Source organism: Protopterus annectens, chromosome 15.part0, assembly GCF_019279795.1.
Source record: "Protopterus annectens isolate FY-2018-M chromosome 15.part0, PAN1.0, whole genome shotgun sequence".
Taxonomy (NCBI): Eukaryota; Metazoa; Chordata; order Ceratodontiformes; family Protopteridae; genus Protopterus; species Protopterus annectens.
In genome coordinates this window covers 255,298,643-255,323,384 of record NC_056749.1, presented here as the reverse complement: position 1 = coordinate 255,323,384, position 24,742 = coordinate 255,298,643, and the positions used below count along the sequence as shown (strand labels likewise).

The window sequence follows — 24,742 nt, the reverse complement described above, 5'->3', positions numbered from 1 at the left end:
AGAGAACTGAAAGAGAGTTGGGATTCATGGGCAAGAAAGAATGGGCCAAAGAACTCTTGTTAAGACAGGGATGCTTAGCTCCCACCCCCACCCAAAAAAAATGAGTGAACCAGTTAGGTGTACGCAGAGGAACCATTAGTCTCCAGTGAGCAAAAAGAATTCTAAAGTCTGCTTCTCTACAAGTGTGCTTGGCTCTTAGTGTTAGGTGTTTCTTTTAGTAGGATTTTCATAGTAATAGAGATGAAGGACACATAATGTGCTTCAGCATATTTTTTTTTTGTTTTAAGTGCAATGCAGTCATTTTTTTGAAGTCATTTTTATAGAGCTTGCGAAGAAAGCATGTGATTAACTAGGTAGCATATATATATATATATATATATATATATATAAGTAGATAGCATATATATATCTAAGTAGATAGATGATTTTTTTTTTTTTATACAGGGGCCGCTTGTTTATTATCTCAACTAAAGCTGGATCCCTTGGGATAAATTTGGTGGCTGCCAGTCGTGTGATCATTTTTGATGCATCTTGGAATCCATCCTATGATATTCAGAGTATCTTCAGAGTGTATCGGTTTGGACAAATAAAACCAGTGTTTGTGTATAGGTTCTTGGCCCAGGTATGTTGCTTCTAGAGTTATGTAGATTGTATTTTAAATAAAAGATGTCCTATTCCCATGTTGCAGTATTCAAAACATGAGGGGTTCTCCGACCTAGGTGACCCAAACGTCTGGCCTATATACAAAAGACGTTTACTACTGCAAGGTACGTGGGATGTTGCATGAAGCAGCAGGGACTGTAGCCCATAAAAGTGACGTCTGTACATGCCATCATCAGAACTTCTCTTTTGCCAGTCTGAATGCCATCCTCTCTCGTTCATCTGATCGCTGAGTGTTTGCTGTTTTCAGATAAGTGCCCTGCTAGGGATTTTTCTTGTATTCACTTATTGCTACCGCATGTTTTTTTGAGGTTCATATCATCTAAGAAAGGCAAGGACCATTTTGGAAGGCAGATTCCATACAAAGATGATCACGACCAGTGTCTGTTCTAAGGTCTGCACGTGATTACAAAACATGCTCGATTTGTCAGACGTTTGTCTCTAAGACACTCCGCAGTTGTCTTTCTGCTTTAAACATTTATCTGAAGAACCAGAGACTGAAGCGAGTAGCACTTGCTATGGAAGGTATGTCGGGTCCGTCCAGTGAGCATCCAAAGAAGGTCAAAAAACTTAGGCCAAACTCTATGGCTGTGCCTCTGAATTCGGATGTCCTCTTGAGGCTAATGAAGGGCTGGAGGTCCTTACAGTTACTGGCTCTTTTCCTGCAGCGGGTACCTCTTTGGGGGCTGCTTAGGAAATTGCCATTAGCACGTCCACAGAGGTCTCGAAGAAGTCCAGTCATGATGGTAAGGGGAAACTACAGCTTATTTTTTCGGGTGCCCTTAAGAAGTACTTTTTTCTTTACATAGCCACTGAAGAGAGTGTCATCTGTGCAGATGGAAGCCTACATCTGTCCCTTCCGCTCAGCCTAATGCAGGTCCTCCTCTTAAAAGGAAATGAAAGCTTAAGCATATTTCACCTCCTCAAGACCCTACTCCAGACTGGCAGGCCTTTTTTCTCAGGGCATTTTTCATGGCTTTGAGACCTACCTCTGCTGTTTCTCTTCCCCAGCTTCTTCCACTTCTATTCCAAGGAGCTTTTATTTGGAGCAGGAGCCTTCTGAAGAGGAAGTTTCCTCTTCAGATGAGTCTCCTGCCTATTCCACCCAGATAGCTTCTCCTTTGAGTTATGCTTGCCCTAAAATGGAGTCAAGTGGTACTGATTCCCCTGAGGAGGATATATCTTTTAGAGAAACCATTTCTAGGATGAGAGACTTTTTAAATGGGACTGCTATCAGGTCTCAGAGGTACAGAAGAGGTACTATGATCTCTTAGACTCCCCTTCCCCTTCTGCTATACCCCCTGTGTTGCCTTCCTTTTTGGATACTTTGTCAGTATCCAAAGCACCTGACTGTCAACCTCCTGCCCCAAAAAGGCCGGATAGATTTTACAAGGTGCCAGAGGACTGTAAAGTTCTTAATAAATGACCTCCTGCAGATCCTACTGTTATTTCAGTGACTGCAGATAGATCTTCAAAATTTTTGTCTTCCACTTCCTTACTTCAGTCTGAAAAAGACAGTAAGATGATGAAGAGACTGGGTAAAAGAAGTCTACACTTCATCTTCACTGGCCTTCAGGGCCATAAATTATCAAACAAGTATGTCCAAATATGTTTTGGCCTTGCTCTCTCAGGCTTCACAGCTGCTGTCAGACCTTCAAGACTCTGCAAGCATGGTTCAGCTTTCCTTCCTCTTGACGGCCTCTTCCCAAGTGACTCGTCATTCATTGAAGTGCAGCTATGATTGCATCTGAAGTATATGCCATGTCAGCGGCATCTGGCTTGGTCCTAAGAAGATATTCTTGGCTGGGATTACAACCTTTGCCTGATGATATCAAGGCAAAACTATGAATGCTCCTCTTGGTAATCCTGCCCTCCTTGGGGCTAGTGCTGATGCCTTTTCCACATCTCTTCAAGAAAAAAGAAGGGGTTACAGGAACTTAAGCATATTTTTGTGTCCTCAGTTCCTAAGTACAGCAGGAATTATCCTTCCAAGGCACATTTTGTGAAGAAACAGTCCCATACCCATACATCTGCTCCCAAGAAAGGGCCACACAAAAAGGCTCTTCCAGGACTCAGCCAGTCACTGTTCAAAGGCTCCCCTTTCCAGACAAAACAGGTGGTCTGTGACTTAACTGCCCATTCCTACAAATATTGATCTTTCCCACCATCTCCCCATTCTTCTTGGACAAACATTACTATAAACAAATGGGTGCTTTCCATTCAGATCTGATATTATATGGTTTGGAAGTCAATTCCACCCTTCATGGGTATCCCTCGAACCACCCAAGACCAGCTTCCTCTTTGCCCTTTGGTATTTAAGGGCCTGATTTCACAGGGACGCATTCATGAAGTCTCTCCCCAGCAAAGAGGAAGAGGGTTTTACTCAGGGATATTTCTAGTTCCCGGTAAGGATGACCGATGGAGACCTATCCTAGACGTGTTTCACCTCATCCACTTTCTGCAGGTTCCAATCTTCCGCATGCTGTCCCTCCAAACCTTGTTCCCACTTCTACTGCCTCAGGCCTTCCTGGTGTCTCTGGACATCATAGATGCATATCTTCATATCCCCATTCATCCCTTTTTCAGGCAGTAGTTGTTTCTTTTGCTTCTTCTCATTTTCAGTTCTGTGCTTTTCCCTTTTGGACTCTCCATGGCCCCAAGGGTATTCACAAAATGCTTGGCTCCTATTTCCTTTTGCAGACTTCAAGGAATACATGTTTATCCTTACCTGGACAACCTGCTAATTCAAGCATCTCATCCAGAAGTCCTGCTGAAGAATCTTCAGACAACCATCAGCTTGCTTCTAAGCCTGTGGTTCAGTGTCAGTTATAAGAAATCTTCCCTCAGTCCTTCTCAGGAGCAAGTTTTCCTGGGGTGCAGGATAAGGACGGATCTCATGATGGTACTTCTCCCCCGTCACAAAGTGCATCCCTTCTAGCCTACTTTCAGCAACTCCTACCACTCACTTCCTTAATAGCCAGGGAATTTCTCAGACTTTTAGGATTCATGGCATTCATTATTCCTATGTTACCCTTAGCCAAACTCCACATGAGGAGATTCCAGTGGTATCTGAAATCACTCTGGTCACACCATGCACATCTCCCTGGATTTTGTTCTTCCTTTTCTTCCTTGTCTGAAGAAAGAAATGCAGTGATGGATTCAGTAAATTTCCCTGAACCCAAGTCTTCCTCTGCAGCCTCCGCTTCCTGTGCAGGAGATGTTCACAGATGCCTTGTACCTGGGTTGGGTAGCAACCTTGGGAAACCTGAAGGTCCAGGGTCTTTGGTTTCCCTCTGTAAGGAAGTAACACATAAACATCCAAGAAATGAAGGCTTTGATTATTGCTCTTCAAGCTTTCGAATCTTTTCTTTGCCTAGGACCACTGAAGCGTTTTACAGACAACACCATAGTCCTTTGGTATGTGAACAAACATGGGGGAACAAAGTCTTATCTGCTTTGCAGGTAGGGCTGTTCATGCTTGGGACATTGCTTCCCAGTCAAAAGTCACCTTACAAGCAGTTTACATTCCTTCAGCACAAAATTTTCTGGCAGACACATTAGGCAGGTTCATGACTCATTCCCACAAATGGATGCTCCACAGGGATGTGTTTCTGGACTTTCTCCACAGATGGGGTACACCTGAAATAGATATTTTGCCTCCCCTGTAAACCGACAACTTCCACAATTTTACACCAGAGTCCTAGGCCCCCTAGTATTTAAGGTGGATGCGCTTTCAATATCTTGGAAAGCGGTGTTTCTTTACGCAGTGTCCCCCCTTCACGCTTATTCAAAATATCCTACTGAAGATTGAGCAGGACAACCCAAACATCTTTTTGGTGGCCCCATTTTGGCCAAGACAGCATTGGTGGTTCTGCATTTAGCCAAGGGCTGTCATCACAAGTTACCTCACAGGGGTGGAAGTTCTCACACAAGACAAGGGATCACTCTTTCACCCACACTTGACAACCATGAACCTAACTTTTTGGGTGATCGGCTTCTGATCCCTTTTTGACACCTTTTTCTCTGAGGACGTGCTTCTAGTCCCGCAGGAAGACAAGAAACCTAATACTAGGAGATCCTACTTGTCCAAATGGAAGAGGCTGTCCATCTGTTATGTAAACAAACAGCTGGATCCATTTTCAGTGGATATCCCTCTAGTTTTGTCTTACTTGTGTGAGCTGCTTAAGGCCGGCGTGGAGTATTCTTCTGTAAAACCCCACTTATCTTCCATTTCTGCATGTCTGCCTCTTTCTCCTCCCTTAGCCTCTAGGCTAGAGGTTAAGTTTTTTCTTGAAGGTGTCCTTCATATCAGACCTCCCAGAAAACCTGTTCCTCCACCATGGGATTTGAATTTTGTACTGGAAAAACTCACCCAATCTTCTTTGATACTGCTGTTACAACTTAGCATTCCATTGGAAGGCTGTGCTGCTGGTGGCCATCATTTCTGCTAGAATCTCTGAACTCCAGGCTTTAATGGTATCTCAACCTTTCCTCATTTTCCACAAATATATGGTCTCTCTGCATACTAGCCCCTCTTTCTTGCCCAGGGTAGTTAATTTGTCCCTTAACCAGTGTGTTAATTTACATACCCCCCCAAATTCCAGTGAATGGTTGTTACATACTTTGGATGTGCATAAACAACACAGATTTTATCTATGTAGAACCAAGTCCTTTAGGAAAATCAGAGCGACTTTTTGTTTCCTTTCACCCCAGGGCTCTGGAAGAACATATGTCAAAACAGACTATTTCTTCATGGATTTCTAAGGCCATTTCATTCTGCTATATTTTCCATGATAAAACTTTCTCCCTCAGTGAAAGCTCATTTCACTAGGGCTGTTGCTTCATCTGGGGCTTTTTTCAAGGATTGGACACTGCTTCCATCTTGGAGGCAGCTACATGGTCTGCTGTCCCCACCTTTACCATACATTATAAAGCTGGATGGCATCTCTAGATCCAGAGAGTAGGGTTTGCCAGGGCAATCCTGCTTAGTTTTGGAAAGTTCCTCTGTTCCATCCTCCCTTTCCCTTTCATGACCTTTGGTACCTTCCCTCATGTTATGAATACTGCAACATGAAAATAGAAGGACATAGAATAGTTGTGTAAAATCTTAACATAACCACAGATGTCCTTCTCCTCCATTTTGCAATAGTCTATCCCATCTTCCTTCCCCCTTGATTCTTGTATTTCTCTGGATGATAGTGTGCTTCTCCTTTTTATCCTTCATCTGCTGTTCTGACTGGGGCATTCATTTCTAAGGATGGTACATGCGGACGTCGCACAAAGGCAACAGGAAGTATAGTCCATAAAGGTGACATCCGCACATATTATCCTGTGAACTGTATGTCCCGGTCAGAACACCAATCCAAAGATTAAAAAAGAGAGGCAAACTACATCGCAGTAGCAAAAGTCTTTTGTATACTGTCTGGAAGTTTGGGTCACCTAGGTGGAGATTGCCTCATGTTACGAATACTGCAACATGGAAGAGAAGGACATCTGTGGTTATGGTAAGATTTTACTCAACTATTCTTTCCTCTTCATGCATGGTTTTGGGGGAAAGACTGTTAAATGGCATATTCTGTAGGCTAATTTTACTGTAAAAAGTGAAATTAGAATGAAATGTTACTGAAATATGCAGCCAATATAAAAAATTGCTTTTATTTACCAGTTGTAGTATTATGTTTGTAGTATATAAAATAATGTTAAAACATTTTAGCAGTGTGGGGGACAGCTTAATTATGTATAACAAATTGTGGGGTAGTTTTTCTTTTAGGGAAGTGCAACTGTAAATTTGTTAGAATTTCATGTTGTAGCACATGAGCTTATGAGTATATGTACACATATTTCTTTCCTTCCTCCTTTGTCATTAGTCAGTTTTATAGGAATCCATTTTGTGACTGTCCTACGCTTTCCTTCACCTTCTTATCACTTAATTATTTTGAAATCATCCTTGACAAATCTTTTAGACTACAGTATTTATGTACCATGCAAAATATCCAGTGTGTTGGTGGAGTGGTTAAGATCTCAGAAAATGTAAGTGGCTGCCTTCTGGTGGGAGATAGTTGTTTCACTATAGTGCTCTGATTGTGTCTCATTGCTTGTGCCACAACCTCCCTGTCAGTTAGCCTTGTGTTTAAGTTGCACTTTTGACTTTAAGTTATTGTCAATATACTTGTCTTCCTGCAGTCTTAGGCATTTCTGTTGCATGCTATAGTTTGATGGTGAAATTAAGGTTTAGACTGCCATAAGTTTTAGAAGGTTCCAATATTTAATGATTGTTGATTTCTGTATTGCAAGTAGAAGATCTGTCAGCTAAGACATACTTTTTTCCACACTGACTAGGGTACCATGGAGGAGAAAATTTATGACCGCCAGGTGACAAAACAGTCTCTCTCTTTCCGTGTTGTTGATCAGCAGCAGATTGAGCGTCACTTCACGATGAACGAGTTAGCAGAGCTTTATTCTTTTGAACCAGACCAGCTGGATGATCCCAACTCTGAGGAGAAGAACAAAGCAAAATATACACCTGTACTACCAAAGGTAAAGCAGACTATGAAAATATGTTCTCATTTGTATTCAGATGAAGACAAGTATTTGGAATACACAGCATATTTATACACGCATTGCAATCTTATATGTCCTGCAGACTTGCCTGAGAGGTTTCCTTTGTTTAACTTGATTCAAGCTGTATTTTGAGCAGAAGAAAAGGTGTACAAATCTATTTGTATCACAACAAACCTAGTAAGTGAGGGTTAGTCTAATCTAACGCATTTTTGACTCGTCTAAGGAAGTTTTTGTTCAAGTCAGCAGACATGCAATTCATGCAGTGTAACTTCTGACTTGGCCACACTTTATGAAAGCAGATGGGTTAAACAATTTAACAAGTAGATGTTAATGTGGTGCATTATCTAAATTAAAAAAAAAACAGGACCTTGATTTTGTAAGACTTAATTAAAACAGAACACTGAAATGACAGACAAGTTACTGTTAAATTTTTAATATTCATAATACAAGTATTTTTTACTTGTAAGAATTCTCGCACACTGCAACTGCAGACAGCTGACAGTTGAGGAGAAATAACCAAGTGGAAGGGAGAGAGGGTTGAAAGAAAAGTTATCTTTAGTTAAACTGTTTACACAAACAAGTTGTGCACTGATCAGAGTGAATTTTTTGTGTAATAGATAAATTATTTGTGTTTGCTTTATAAGTATATATATATATATATATATATATATATATACATACATATACACACACACACACACACGTATATGTGTGCGTGAGACTAATGTGTGTATATATATATATATATATATATATATATATATATATATATGTGTGTGTGTGTGTATCAACTCTCTGCTATCAACTGGTCCTTTCTCAGACATATACAACTCAATGAAGCTGTCACAGAATTTAATAATATATTTCTTAACATACTCAGTTCTCTTGCTCCTGTACACCATGTCAGAATAAAATCTACTATATCCCCTTGGCTAACTCCTCCCACTCGCTCCCATATGGCTCAAAGGGATAAAACTTGGAAACTTTGGTCCAAAACTAAACTCCACTCTTACCTACAACAATATAGACTCCTTCGTAACATTACTAAAAAAGCTGTAATCAATGACAAGAGAAACTTCTACTCTAATCCCCCTAAAACTCACATACTAAACCCTAAGAAATTCTGACATACAATTAATAAAATCCTTCATCCTGGTAACCCATCAACTCCTCATCCTAGCCCTTCTCTCACTCCTCTACAAACTGTTACTAACTTCAACTCTTACTTCATTGACATTACCTCAAAACGTGTACATCATCCTCACTGTTGTAATTCTCATTTCTTTCCTTAAACTCAGAAAAGTTTGGTGTAGTTCTGTATTGTTGGGTTCCTTTTCCAGTTCTTCCAGGCTGAATCTCTGGCTTTAATTTTGTTTTTAAAATCCACTGAAAGCCATGGACAGCAGTGTTACCTAAGCCTTCTTTTTGTTAGGGGGTGCATTGAATCCTAAATTGTGGTTGATTTTGTGTTGAAAAACTCTAAGGAAGATGTGGGTTCAGACATGGCAGACAGAGGTGTCCATTCTGTAGCACTGGGTAGGCTGATGATGTTTGGCAGCTTCTTAGGGAAAGATGTTTTTTCAATTATTTGAGGAGGGTTTTTTAATATGTTTTGAATGACCAATAGATTTAATGAGCAAGTGGTCACTCAGAGCACTGGGGAGTATTTCATTGTGAAGACACCTGTTTTGTATGTTGGTTGTGTTAGGTCGTGTGTGGAGGGTAGAGCCAGTTCTTGTAGTAGCATGAATAGGAACTTGAATTGTTTGGGCCAGGATAAATTGCTACAACATTTTGTTCAGAGGCAGTCTCTCTTTCCCAGTAGCACTGATATTGAAATCACCACAAATAACTGTGTTATGTACATCTTTAGGGAACATATGTTGCAGAATTATATGTAAATAGAGACATGGTGGATGTGTAACATTTGCCAGCACAGTTAGCTGGAATTTTGTAAAGCATTACATGTCTTTAGGACTTCCAAGATGACTGCACATTGAGTAACAGCTTATTTCTAGCTCTCCCAGTGTGAAAACAAAATGTCAGCAGAGAAGGCCAGTAGACTTGTGTTTATGGGTAAATTTCAGTAACTGGCTAGTAAATGTACTGCCTGGATGCCTGGAATAAAGAAATACATAAGACCAGGAAAACTCAGCTACAAAAAGTGAGGAAGAAACACTGACTGGGGAAAGTTCTGCAGCTGTTCAGCAAAAATAAGTACAGTGTTCACACGTGACTTCAGTAACTTACAGGAAGATATAAGACAACTGCATACAGACCTGATTAAAGCAAAACACTGATTGAGTTTATCAACACAAAGAACAAAAGGCTGGAAAAATTGGGAGAAGCTTTAAACAGATATTCTGATGAGATGATAAAGCTGCAAAAATCAGAAGTTGAAATGAAAAAAAGGCTGGCTGAATACACAAGAGGGCAGAGGACATAGGGCAAATCTGAGATTTTCAGCTATACCAGAGAAGCTGGAAGGAACAGATTGCATTAATGTTATGAAATCACAAACAAGCGACTAGACTGGTATTCCAAAGCAGGAGTTGTTAGTTGAACGGGCACATCGTATGTATTGCTCCAAACCAGGCTATAAGAAAGTAATCTTGACCTTTAATAGTAAAGATGCAATCCTACCAGCAGAAGGAGTCGATTTTGACAAAACTGAGGCAGAAGGACAAACTACTAAAAGTGGGAGACAGCAGTGTGTTTGTGGAGAATGATTACTCATTGTACAACAGACAGAAGAAGAGCAGCAAATTTATTCCACTATTCAGGGAATGTTGAGATGCATGTTTAAGATTCAAACTGCTGTATCCAGCTTTCTTTAAAGTTTTCTTCCTTGAAGGGACAAACTAATTTTTTGATGAAGTACCTGCTAAAGAGGAAATATAAAAGTTTGTCCAACAAAAAGTAAGCTGTGAAACAGGAGGACATTCTGCTTCTTTGTCATCTGGTAACAAAGACCACAAAGGGGCTATACCTGTGAAACTTTTCCAACTTTTTAATGGAAAATGTTGAAGAGAAGGAAGGGAGCACAAAAGTTGACTAGAAGACTCTAGAGACAGGATTTCGGAGATGAACAGTAATGAAACTTGTGACTTAATATGGGATTACAGTGCAGTAGTTCTATTTGTGAAATATGACAGAACAAGAAAATCTAGAAATATTGGTCTTTTTCAGAATTTGTTGGACTTATGGAGGACTGTAAAGCATATGCCCTATTTCATGTCATTAATATTCAGAAAAGTCCTTTGGGGAGGAAAGAGGAGGGAGAAGGTTAACTGAAAGGAAATATTTTTTTCTTAAGTAGTACTAATTTTGTGGCATGCGGTTTTCTTTACATGCTATAAAGTCATTTTTTCAGTTATTTTAAGTGTAATGGGGATTGTAGACAGGTGCTACTGTTTTTTTTTCTTTCTCCCTTCTTCTGGCTCTCTTCTTCTTCAGCTTTAAAAGGTGTAGGCACTGCATTGTGAAAAAAAGTGTTAAAAAACTGTTTAAAAAGCATGATAAAAGAAAAAATAATGTGCTTTTTCTCATTCTTGCATGGAGGAATGACTGGATTAAAGACCCTATATTGATGTAGTAACAAGTTTTAAGAGAGAGAAAGTAAATGAAAAAGAACATTGAATATTATGAGGATTTTTTTCTAGCAAATACATGTATGCTCAGTAGCAGTTATGTGGCTGTTCTTCGTGTTTCCATGGAAGCAATCTGATTAAGAGAAACTGTCGAGTCTTGTGGAGAGTGATTGTCTTACGAAAACTGAAAGAGAAATTAGCTAGGAGATAATGTCCTCTGAACGCATTAATTAGGTTTCCCAGCTGGGAGAGCTGTAAAGAAAAGACAAAACCAATTAACACTTGGATGCCTGGTTCTGATGTCTCCATGAAGACAATATGATGGAGAAACTGGCTACAGTGTGTTGGAGAGTGATTGGCTGAGGAAAAAAGAAAATATAAATTGGTTAGAGATAATGTTCTATGAAAGCATTCAGGGGTTTTCCCAAGGTAGTTAATGTTCCCTGAAATTATTCAGGAGTTTTCCAGTTGGGAGAGCTGTAAAGATGAGACAAAACCAGTCAGCATTTAGTAGAAGGACAGGGTGCACCATGTTTCTTAGCATGAATAACCTTTCTCTTAGGTTATCTCAAGTCTGAGTGTGTGGCTGTCAGTTTGGGACTTGTTTTCCTATTAGGAGGGTGAAACTTCAATATTCGAAGGTGTACTTAGTTTTGTATGTTAGTATTAAGTTAGCAGGTTTTAGGGAGTATTAGGAGTGTTTTATTTTGTTTGAGGACCTTAAATAAAACAAAAAGTGTTATAAGATGTGACATAGGCTCAAATGGATATGACAAGAAACAACTGTGCAAATATTCAGCCTGCCAAACAAGTGTATACATGTAACACAAAAGCTGGATCTAGACATTTAACAAAAAAGGTGCTAATAATAACTTTCTAATACAATGATGCTTTCTGCAATGTCTTTAAATGTAAATGGCCTCACAGATAAATACAAAAAAAAAGAGTAGTGAACTATATTAAAAAATGCAGAGTGCACTTTCCCACGTATCCGTTGAAAAAAGGAATTTAAGGAATGGGTAGTGTAGCTTATTCAGGAGCTGTTAGAGGATAGAAATTTCTACAGAAAATATTGCTAGGGAATGGGATAAAATTAAGGTGGATTTTAAAAATAGGGGGAAATAAAGAAAGGGAGCTATGTTTAAAGAAGTAACAAGAATTATTTAGAGGGGCTGACAAATGTTAAAGTATTCCAGAATAGGAAGAATCTCTCAGAACAAGAGGAGGATCAACTGCAGAATGCTAGACAGAAAATAAGGGATTACCTCAATAATATGCATGAGTTTGAAAGGTTGCTGTTAAGCAGCTGTCTTTTAATAACAACACTAGAGCACAAAAATGTGTAGCACAATGACTCAGGCAACAGAAATTAGAAAGGGCTGTTATCAAACTTAGGGAGCATAAAACAAAGAAGGCAACAAGAAATCCTATAGAGGTATTAGAAATATTTGAAGTTCTAAGAGTGTCTCAATAAAGCAGTGAAATATGAAAATCAAGAAAGGATATACATGGCAATGTTTATGGGAGAATTAAATATGCTCAGGTTAGAGGTATGCCAAGGTTGAGGTAGATGAGGCTCAGTTACTAATGGTTAGCATAGAAGAAGATGAGATAAAAACGTGTGATGTATAACCATTCTACAGGAAAGTCCCCAGGAATAGATGATATTCCTGTGGAAAAGTGTAATCTAGGAGGGAACAACTGATAACGATCTAGAAGGTTTTGTTTAACACTATTTTAAGAGGAGGAATACCAACATCCTGGAAGAAAGCTGTAGTAACTGTAATACCTAAAGTGGGTAAAGATCCATCAGATCAAGCTTCATATAGGCCCATTTCAATACTAAACCATGATTAAAAAGTGTTCATGTCTGTAATGGCTAAAAGAATGGCAAAAGTGATGCCAAAACTGATAGATATGGATCATTGTGTTTTTGTGGAGGGGAGGCAAGTAAAATGTAAGAAAATACCATTGTTGTTGGTGGGTCTTGATGCAGAGAAAGCATTTGACAGAGTAAGCTGGGACTTTATGAGCAGAGCAATGGAAGCATTTGCATTTCCTGAAATAATTAGAAGGTTGATTAGGAGGATATGTTCTTAGTGTTTCACTGTTGCAGTCCTCACATATGTGTTATCCGGCTCCTGGTAGCCCTCAGTCGGCCCGAATAACCAGAGTCCTTGGTATATGACTTCAGCTGCCGCCAGTTGTAAAACTGATGTCAGTACGTCAGGTATAAAGGGAGGCAGCCGACACCTTTTCCTCAGTCTTTCTTGCCACGGAGCCTGAAGCAGATGCAAGTCGCACTAGTGCCAGTCGGCCTTTTACCTTTGCTTCGCTTTCCGACTACCAAGTTGAAGACTCCTTCAGATAAGTACCCCGTTGGGGATCCTCTCTTCTTGCTTTAACGAATGTGAGATAAAGTTAATAACTATCTTGCCTGTGGAAAACAGATTCCACACCGTGATTTCCATTCCTATTATGTAACTTGTTTGGGTCTTGACCATGACATCCCTAACTGAGATCTCTGTGCTTCCTTTAACCCGCGTACCATACACTGTAGAGCTAAGATTTTATATAAGCATTTCGGAGTCTGGCCTAAGTTCATCGGTATGGGGTCTTCTGGTCTCCCGACTTCGGATATACCTAGGAAACGCAAAGACAAGGACCGCGACAGGCCTAAGGTTAAATCTATTGACGACGCACCGGTGAAATTGGTCATCAGCACAGCAGTAGTCAGTGAGGCACTTTCGCAGCCACTACAGTCCGCAGATTTTCAGCTGCAAGCCTCTGCCGAGACCTTTACGGAGTCCTCCATGCCGCAGGCTGCTATTTCGTCTTCAGACCCTCCACCTTTCTCCGCCTCAGATGGGTCCAAAGCCGCTTCTGATGCCTCCTCTTTTCGACATGAGACCAGAACCAGACCGACTACCTTAATTCAGACTTCTGCAGTTGCTAGGCCTCCTGAGTCCCTCCAGATTGCTAGTAAACCTTTCAGCTGCAAACCTACTCACAAGCAGGCATCGGCCTCCCCTCCTGTACCTCAGTCCCAGTTGGTAAAGATGGCTGGTGATCTTCTTTCCCTGATTAGGGGCTCTCATTACCCCCCTTTCAAAGAGGGCTAGGGAATTATCTCCTGATATTTTTTCGGTCTCATATTCTGAGATTTCCAGTATCTCTGCTGGTGAAGAAGGAAATTCTCAACTTTTTTTCTGGATTTGAGGATTCTGATGCTGAGGACTTCAGAAGATTTTTCCTTTGGAAATACTTTGAATACTTTTACGGAGCATTTTAAATGGGAATGTCAGGATTTTCCACAATCTAAGAAAAGAATTGGAATTTTTAGATTTGCCACAGCATAAGCCTCTGGCTATACCTCCAGTTTTGGAAGTTGTGGATGATGTTTTCATGGAAAATTCTTTAACTCCTAATTCTGTCTCTCCCGCCCCCAGAAAACCAGATAGGTATTACAGGGTTCCTGAATCTCATCAATTCCTTTTTAAAAACCCTACTGCTGATCCAGAAATTATTTCTCAAGGCCCCAGGGGTGTTAAGGCTACTGTTACTAAAAACCCTGTGCCTTCTGTTAAGGAATCCAGGGCATTGGACAGGTAGGGTAAAAAAGTCTTATACCTCTGCAACTCTTGCCATTAGATCTGTGAATTGTCTTTTTCACCTGCTTAAGTATCAGCAGCATACTTTGGAGGCTGTTAAGGCTAAACTTGGAGATATTCCTTCCATGATGGAGAACAAAGATTTACAAGACTTACTGAATTCTGCCACTTTAGTTAATAAGCATTCACTTCATTGTGGTTTTGACACGTTGGAGGCTTCCTGCAGAGCAGCAGCCACTGGTTCCGTAATTAGAAGGCATGCTTGGCTCGGAGCAGCCTCTTTCTGAAGCAGTTAAATCTAAATTGCCGGATGTTCCTTTGCACAAGGACAATCTTTTTGGTAATAAGGTTGAGGAGGTACTAAAGAAGTTGGAGGATAAGACAAAATCTATGCAAGCTGTAAAAGATTTCCTTTAGGTTCAACCTCCTCGGTTTAGAAGGCATTATCCTTCTAAGAATTGGTCTTTCCCTGATCCTGGCTAGCAGGGTCGCTCTAGGCCTAGGGGTTTCAAATCTTCCAGAGGGAAGGCTTCTGCCCCTCAGATGGCAGAACAATGGCATTTTTTTTCTGCTAAATTGGGGACTTCTAAGCCAGCTTCCCAAAGCAAACATTCTCAATGACTCCGGCCTTCTTGTGTCTACCTCTCTGTACCCTGGGTTTCCTTTGGTCGGAAGGTTAGCCATGTTCACAGAGGTATGGTCTAACATCACAGATGACAAATGGGTTCTCAATAGATTAAACCAAGGTTACAAGTTTTGTTTTCACACCTTCCCTATTTTACACGGATAACCAGATATATCCAGACCTTTCAGGGCAGAGGTAGAAACTCAAATTTGTTCTCTACTGACTATGGGGGCTATAGAACCAGTTCCTGCAAATCAGGCAGGCCTAGGTTTTTATTCAAGGCTTTTTCTGGTACCCAAGAAAGGGGACACCTGGCGCTCTATTCTGGATCTGTTCATTCTAAATACTTTTCTGGTGATTCCTAAATTCAGGATGCTCACCCTTCAACAATTACTACCATTGCTGGGCAAGGATTCATGGCTGGTAACTTTGCATCTCAAGGAGGCTTATCTACACATACCAATAAGGGAAAGTTGCAGGCAGTTCCTTCGCTTCAGGCCTGGGGAGCAACACTTTCAATTCTCTGCATTGCCCTTTGGCTTATCTACTGCTCCCAGTGTTTTTACGAAGTGCCTGGCTCCAGCCATTGCTTTTTGCAGGCAGAGAAACATTCAAATGTATCCTTACCTGGGCGACTGTCTCTTTCAAGCAAACTCCCCAGAACAAGTAAAAAAGGGTTTGTGTTTCGTGAAGAACATTCTCACCTCTTTGGGTTACACACTCAATGAAAAGAAGTCAAAGTTGGTTCCTTCAAGGGAGATTGTTTTCCTGTGAGCGAGTCTGAATACAGCCACCTAGATGGTATTCCTCCCTCAACAGACGCAAGATCTTTCCGCTTACTTCATGAACTTGGCAAGTATGACCCAGCTCTCTCTGAAAGGCAGTTCCTGCAAGCACTGGGGTTCATGGCTTGATGTATTTTGATGATCCTATATGCAAGGCTGCATATGAGAAAACTTCAATGGTACCTCAAGAATCTTTGGTGTCAACACACACAGGACTTAGACTTGATTCTTCCCCTGATTCCCTGTCTACAAATGGAGTTCCTCTGGTGGGTGACAGCCTGTTCTCAGAGCAAGGGTCTGCCTTTCCACCCACCGCTTGCCAGCCAGACTCTCACCACAGACGCCTCAGATGTTGCATGGGGGAGCTCTTCTGGAGGGCAGGGGCATACAAGGGACACCCAGCAGATTCATCTGCACATAAACTTAAAAGAATTGATGGCAGTGCAGCAGGCCTTGCTGGCTTTCAAGGACCTACTCTGCTGATCAGGACAGACAATACCACAGTCATGTGATACATCAACAAGCAAGGGGAGACACTCTTACCCCTTGTGTAGGGAAAGCATGAGACCTTGGTCCATAGCAGCATCCATGGGCTTACATCTAATAGCCCACTATCTTCCAGGGAGGCTGAACTCCTTGGTAGATCATTTGGGCAGACATGTTCTGGATCCTAACGAGTGGCAACTGAACAAGGACATTTTCCATCGCATCACACATCATTGAGGCACCCCACAAGTGGATATTTTCTCTTCTCACACCAGTCGTCATCTTCCAACCTTCTGCACCAGGGAGTTTCACAACAAAGCTTGGAGGGTGGATGCATTGTCCTTCCCATGGACACATCTCTCAGTTTATGCATTCCCTCCTCTGCCTCTTCTTCCCAAAGTGCTGCTAAAGATAAGGGACAAAAAAAACAAAGGCTGTTCTGATAGCTCTAGATTGGGCCAGGCAGCATTGGTATCCCCTCCTTTGGAGCCTATTCCAGGCTCAGCCTTGGCGTCTTCCACTGGTACCAGATCTGTTGGTTCAGGGAGGGGGCAAGTTCCTTCATCCTCATCTTCAAACTCTGCATTTAACTGCCTGGCTAATACTTTAAATCTTTCCCAACAGGTGGTTGAAGTTCTTCATGAGGCCAGGAGGCTTAGCACAAGAAAATCCTATGCAGATAAATGGAAGAGATTTGCTCTTGGGTGCTATCTAAAGGAGAAGACTCTTCTCATCCTTCGCTTTCACTCATTCTTGACCACCTAGCAGGATTGCTTAATGGTGGACTTTCCTCTTCTTCAATCAAAATTCACGCTTCAGAAATTTTGGCTCATTGTTCTTTTGAGCAACCCATTTTTTCTCACCCCTCGATGAAGCAGTTCCTGAGGGGAGCTAGTAATCTTAGACCTCCCAGAAGAGCTCCTACTCCTGCTTGGGATCTTAATTTTGTCCTGGAGAAACTTACTCTGCCGCCCTTTGAACTAGCTGCATCTGCAGATTTGAAGTTTCTATCCTGGAAGACTGCATTCCTTTTAGCTATTACTTCAGCTAGAAGGGTATCTGAGCTGCAAGCCTTAATGGCAGTAGAACCGTTCATTATTTTTCACTCAGATCAGGTTTCTCTGAGAACCAATCCCTCCTTTATGCCTAAGGTGGTTTCCGGTTTAACCCTTAAACAGTCTATTCACCTGCCTACATTTTTCAGCAATCCCCAAAATAAAGGGGAAAGGATTCTGCACTCTCTTGATGTGCATAGACAGCTGAGATTTTACTTGGGACTAAATCCTTTCGAAAATCTGAGCAGTTATTGGTTAATTGTGCTCTTGGGGCTCAGGGTAAAGTTATTTCAAAACAAACCATCTCTAAATGGATTGCTCATTGTATTCACTTTTATTACCTGCAGCATGGGAAGGTTCCCCCTCAGGGTATTAGGAACCCATTCTACTAGAGCAGCCTCTACCTCTGCAGCCTTTCTGAGAGGTGTGCCTACTAAGGACATTCTAGAAGCAGCTACTTGGTCTTCTGTCCATACTTTCACAAAGCATTACAATCTACCTTTGTTTTCTAAATTCAGGGCTAGTTTTGCCTCTGCAGTTTTGCAGGGCCTCTTTACCAACCCTTAATCTGTGATCCTTCCTCCCCCCTTTGTCGTCTTACTGGGCTTTGGGAATCAACCCATATGTGAGGACTGCAACAGTGAAACATGAAGAACATAGTACAGTTGTGTACACTTAACATAAATGTAGATGTTCAAATGTATTCACTGTTGCAGTCCTGGTTTCCCACCCTCCATTCCCCCTTTTTTCCTAAGGCACAGACTATAGATTTTTACTTTTTGTATGACATGTGTCCAGGGTGCTACCATTCCTGTGTTAGCCTTCTTTTGGGGGCTCCTGACAGTTAAGGTAAGAAAAACTGAGGAAATGGCATTGGCTGCCTCCCTTTATACCTGACGTACTGACATCAGTTTTACAACTGGCAGCAGCTGATGTCATATACCAAGGACTCTCATATTCGAGCCGACTGAGGGCTACCGGGAGCCGAATAACCCATATGTGAGAACTGCAACAGTGAATACACTCGAGCATCTACATTTATGATCACAACTGTACTATATGAGGGATCAAAGGTGAAAATTGAAGTGGGTAGGGTCCTTTCTGATAATTTCTGCTTGAGTAGAGGAACCAGCCAGTGGAGTCCTCATTCCCCTTTATTATTTGCATCATATTTAGAACCATTGGCAAAAAAATAAGGGATTCAGAAGTTAAAGGATATAATTGGTGCAATAGTTAAGAAAAGCTGGCTTTATTTGCAGATGATATTTTATACCTGGCAAAACCAGAAAGAGACATTACAGTGTAGTGGAACATTTTGAGGCTGTTTCAGATCTTTTTGGGATACAATATTTATTTATGTATTTGACATTTGTTGACCTGGTATGTCCGACTGGGCAAGAACCCCTTTTTAGCGGAGGCCTGTGGAGAAAATCTCCAGAGTTAACATGAAATAGCAATTTAAACAGTAAGTAATACAATAAGTAGGTATTTGAGTAATAAAAAATGCAAGTTTAACATTAGCAAAACTAGTAAAATAGTGCTCCAGTTGGCAAATAATAAATAGTGAAACAAAAGGGGCTTTTACTATTACTAATAGAAAAGGAAGTTATTCAAAATACAGATGAATACATTAGTACTTCGTATCAGAGATGTAGAAATTATTTCTGAGGATGTATGGAAGACAATTATGGATAGAGAAGAAATATTAGTAAGGAAGAGAATAAAATAAAGGAATAAGGATAATTGGGTTAATGACTGGGTTAATTAATAAAGCTAAAATAAATATAATAGTGGTAAATTATGTACCCCCACACAAATTGTTTTAGCAATATCCATATTTATGGGGACATGATAAAGTGAAGGATTTAGGATTATGGATTAAAAATGATTTTATTGTGGCAGCTAAGGATATGTGAGAAGAGACTAAACAAAAGATAATACAAAAACTGAGAAAATGAAAGCTTTGTTACATGGATATGGCTAATAAGATACAAGCAGTTAAAATGTTTTTAGTCCCTTTAGTCTTGTACACAGGCCAGACATATTTTTATCAACCAGAGGAGACATTGTGGTAGCAATTAAAAGAGCTAAAGGACTTTTATCTGGGAGGGGAATATGGAAGATTCAAGTGGGATAAACCGAGTCTTCCAGTAGAACAGGGTAGATTGGGTTTACCCAATTTGAGTGGGTATTTCAGAGCTATACAGTTAAGACTCATGTACATAGCACAAACAGAAAACTATATTTCAAAGGGGAAAGGGATGATGATAAAATAGGTGGGGGAGCTCAAGAAACAAGGGAGAGACTGGGATTTTGGATGCAGGCTTTTAAGGAAAATAACAGTTAACATACAGAGTATTATATCCATAAGGTACTAGAAATTATTCTAAGAACTAAGCCAACACAGGATTGGAGGAATGATATTCTGATGATAGAGATGACTGTAATTAGGGATATAGACAATAGAGGGCTGGAATTTATTGGAGAAAACTGGCAAAGGAACCAAGGTATTGGCAGCAAATAACTAGATAGGGAAAGATGACAGAAAGGGAAGATGCCAATAATTTATTTGGATTGCAGGTCAGAGATTGCTTTCCCTTTCATGGATTTATATTAGAGTATAGGCAAAGAGAAAGAAATAGGGGGTCCTAAATGAAAGACTAGCACTGGTACAGTTTTTAGTAGAATCTAGAATAGAAACTGCCATTAAAAAAAGAATAATTAGTAGAGCATATAAAATATTGCAAGATAACTATAAGAATCAAGCAGAGGAGGGTTAGAAAGGAATGGGAAGAGAAACTGGATAAGCAATTTACAAAGAAACAATGGGAGGATATATGTATGTCTCACAAATATGCAACAAAACATAGAACGTGTAGTAGTTTTGCCTGGAAATGTTTGCATAGATATTTCTATACCCCAGATAAAGTCCAAAGAGTCTCTCCTCTGGCAGACAGCAAATACTGGAGAAAGAGATAGTTGGGAACTTATTTCTTTGGAGTGCAGTGAATTGATGGACTTTGCGGGATGCAGTATTGGAGATGCTGGGTGGGCAAGATAGTCTGACAAAGTAGATGATTTTTCTGATTTGTGATACAGAATCGGAATTGCTTAGGCATGGTAAGCCTTTGCTGTGTCTAATAATGGTGGCTGCCTGTGACACCAGGGCAATACTGCCAGTCCAGCTATCTGGAATTTTGTAAATAATTATATGTCATTTGAAAATATTAATATGATTTGTATAGAAATGTGGCACTGCCAGCCCAGCTATCTGGAATTTTATAAATCATGTCATTTGTGAATAGTAATATGATTCATATGCTTGTCTTACACATGTAAGAGAATTGTATGTTATGTACTGAGCTTCAAGAATGTAGCCATAGTGTACCCTTCTGGAAAAGAACAGAAATGTATATAAGCCTATATACCTGTGTAATTGTATGTTTTAATAGTAGAAGCTGAAACATACAGTTAACTTGCAAAACTTCAAGAAAATAAGTTGGAATCCAAATGTTTTACGATTGTGTTTCAGTGCAGCAAGCAGACATAATGTCCAGAGTTGGAGGTTTTCCTATTTTTCTTGAAACAGAAATAATTACTAGGTTTCAAATGTAAAAGTGTTTTTATTGCTGTATGACTTTCTAGCAGTTGCACATGTCTGAGAGATATGATTTTTGACACAGAGGTGTTAAAGTTTCTGTTTAGCCTGGGAACTGAAGAGAGGTGACAGAGTGATGTCTTCCGAGCTAACCCATCAGTAATGTTGATTATTATTTAAGAATTCTCTCAGAGAAAGACACTGCATTTTGTATCTTGTCTTGGACGTAGAAACATCCATTCATCAGCATCTGCATTTGGCTTGCTCTGTAAGTAAGTCTAGGGTACAGTAATGATTTTTAGATATAGATAGGAATATAGTAAAGATTAGTTTAAATTTTTCTGTATTTATTTGAGACTGTCCTACAATGTTGTTTTAAAATATTTCCTGTGATTCTGAACTCTGTAGTTACTGTGTTGTTTGGTTATTGTCTTGTTTTTTTTTATTTATTATTATTAAATATATTTAAACCTTTTAATTGTGGCTGGCTTGTTTAGAGGTGTTTAAGCTCTGAGAGTACTTGCATATGTATGTGGTGACACTGTATAGGCCACTTCTGTAGCCTTGCTCTTGGTCACACTTACCATTTGGTTAATAGTAACATTACACAGTAAGATTGGTCACCCTTTGTAAGGGCTTTTATAGTAGCTGATAAGTAGGGGTTGGAAGCAGCGATAACTACCTTATAGTCTAGGCAGAAGGGGGTATAGGTAGTAAACCTATGCCAGCCTTCCCCATATGTGTGTGTGTGTATATAAATCAAATCTCAAAGTGTGAGTGTGTCAGCTACTTGGGCAGGGAGACAAAGCACTGATTGGACAGAGAGGGTGCTGGAGGTCTTGGCTTGACCCCTCAGCTGAGATCTTAACACTATAGCTGTGCCAGTGGGGAGTCTTATTGAGGATCTGGAGAAAGAGGGAGAAACCAGCCCCAGACTGACTGTGATCTCTGAGTGCTCTTTAGGGAAATTGTACTTTAGTGTGGTGTGTATTTGTCATCCTCCCAATGTGTAGGTCCTTCACTGGTGCTAGTGGTGAGGATTGAGGCTCCTTGATTACTGGGCCAGTGCAGGGGCGTCACACTGCCAAAAAGGCAATTACTAGAAAATGGAAATCAAAATATAAACCAACTATACTGTAGAAGTATTGAATATAATAACAGAGACAAATTGAGATCTTTAGAAAAGGGTAGGAGCAAACTGCATAGGAAAAATGGGAATTGTGGGAGTGATTTCTTGGGGTGAACTAATTGCTACTCTGGAAGAGTGGAGGTTTGAAATTGTTTTATGACTTCCAGGAACTGCAGCAGATATTAGCAAAGGTGTGTGTGTGTGTTATTGACAGATGTGTGCTAAATCCTGACCGCTTCTAGCCGGGGGGGGGGGGGGGTAGCATGGGAACCAGAAGTCAGATGAACAGATGTATGTGATGCCATTCTGTAATCTAGGACAAAACATATGTTTATAACTGGTCTCACTGCAGTCTGTTTTTGGAACCTGACAAAGGACGACTCCTCAACTACTTCATCTTGCCTTGCTCTGGTAAGTGACAGAGGAATAGTAATTCTTTAGAGCAGTCAGGAAAATAGAGTGAGATTAGTTAAGTACTGTATTTCTGTGCATCTGTGAATCTATTGATCTGTGTTGTTTTAATATTTTCTGTGATTGAAACTCATGTTTATTGTAAATAGATATTTAGTATTTTCACATTCTTTTATTATTATTAAATATATTTAAATTTTTCATTGTGGGTAGTCCTTCGGAGAATATTTTAACCTTTGAGAGTGGTTATATTTATTCATTGACACTGTGGCCACTCCTGAAGACATTACTACACTGGTCAAAACACTACCATTTGTATTAATGTTAATTTCACTTAGTTTAATTGGGTATCCTTGTGAGAGCTTTGAAGTGTCTGGTGACCGTGTAACCCCCTTATAGTCTGGGCAGAATGGGGCATAGCTAGTAAATCTGTGCCACCCTTTCCCAGATGTGTGTGTGTGAGCTGCTTGGAGCAGGGACACGAAGCCCTGGTTTCCCAGAGAGGGTACTGGAGGACTTGGCTTGGACACTTGGCTGAGGACTCAACCATACAGCTGTGCCATTGGGGAGACCTATTGGGGATCTGGATAGAGGACCCAACCACCGGTCTGGCTGTGTTCTCTTAAGGGAAATTGTGCTTGAAGCTCAGAGCTGCATCTGGAAATACTGGGTGTATTCATTTTTGTTTCAAGTGAATGTCCATCTCCAGTGTTAGTATTCAGACTCCTTAATTACTGGCCCAGAGTAGGGATGTCACAGTATATGTAGAATTTGTCTTGTATAAAAGTAGAGAGACAGCAATCATCTTTCAGCCAGGTTTCTGATATAGCAAGGAAATGGTGACTGTGTATTCTTATTTACCAGTAATGGGCCTGAGTAAGGTTGGTGGGTTCCTGACATGGATGAGAAAAAGGCAAAGTACGTGTAATCAGTAGGCTGAGGGCCAAACTAACAGGCAAAATAGAAAGACAGCATGCTAGGGAGAGTGTTGCTGGATTACAAATTTGCATTACAAATCTGCAGGATAATTGGAGTTATAACTTGTAATGACAGAGTGTGGATAGAGAGTAGATAATATAGTAGGGTACCTAGAAGGGTGAAGAGAGCTGGTAAATTGGAGAGAAACGGCTGGTAAGAATATATGACAATAAGTAATATGATGGTGTATTTTCTATCCTAATAAGAGAAGGTGGAAGGGTGGGTAAAATATCACCACAACCTAAATTTTGCTAGTGGTATAAATCCAGTGCATTCCACTCAGTTAAAAATCTGTCTCTTCAGTCAGAAGATAGTAAGCATACTTTAGCATATGCAAAGGCTGTCAGAAAATGAACTTGAAGGTGCAGCCAATATCTGCAGATGTGAGTTAAAATAACTGTAAATGCAACCTGGGCTAAGATTTAAAATGGCATAGGTTAAGTAGCACAGCACACTTCCATTCCCCCATATAGCAGAAAAACAGAAAAGATGTCCTAAAAGCCCTTCAGTGGCATAACAGCATCAAATGTGCTAGGAAAAATTGTTGAAAAGTACACAATTCACTTATAGAAGTGAAGGAAATAATGAACAACAACAAGGCCTTCAAATACTGCAGATGCTATGGTAAGCAAATGTAAACATATTGTTGACTAGCATTCCAAAATGCTTCTGCCCTTATTTAATGTAAAAAAGAAAAAAATAATATGATGTTCTTTGTGTTTCACTGTTGCAGTCATCATTTTGGGTTATCCCTTTGGCCAGCCCAAATACCAGAGTAAAGATTTTCCCTCCTGCGTCAGCTACTGGTTGCCAGAGATGGAAGTCAGGTCATCAGTGGTATAAAGCAGGGCAGCCGACACCATTACATCAGTCTTTCTTGCTGTGGAGCCCAAAGCAGAAGCAGTTTGCATGTGCATCAGTCAGCCGCTGCCAGAGTGAAGTAGAAAATGACTAAAGCTAAGTAACCCATTGGGGATCTTTTTCTTGCATTAACCGATGTTCGAAAAAGTAAACACTTGTCTCCGCTGTGGAAAACAAATACCACACCGAGACTTTTATAATCTGTGTGTAACCTATTTAGGCCAAGACCACAACGACACCAGTTGTCAGTTCTGCACCCTCTTTAACGCTAGGACGATTCGCCGTAGAGCAGAACTATTAGCTAGGCATTTTAAAGGCAGTCCTTCGCAGTACGAAATGGCGTCCGTTGGTCAGCAATCAGTGGATATCCCCAAAAAGAGAAAGGATTAAGA

The 24,742-nt window shown here is 40.4% G+C and overlaps 1 protein-coding gene across 1 annotated transcript in view; it reads left to right on the top strand.

The window, feature by feature from the left end:
- Positions 1-24,742, top strand: part of ATRX (ATRX chromatin remodeler) — a 3,779,564-nt gene that overhangs the window by 3,414,995 nt on the left and 339,827 nt on the right. The window contains exons 29-30 of the mRNA XM_044057254.1: positions 445-622; positions 7,000-7,197. Coding sequence (XP_043913189.1) covers positions 445-622; positions 7,000-7,197 — 376 coding nt within the window. The remainder of the gene's footprint in view (positions 1-444; positions 623-6,999; positions 7,198-24,742) is intronic.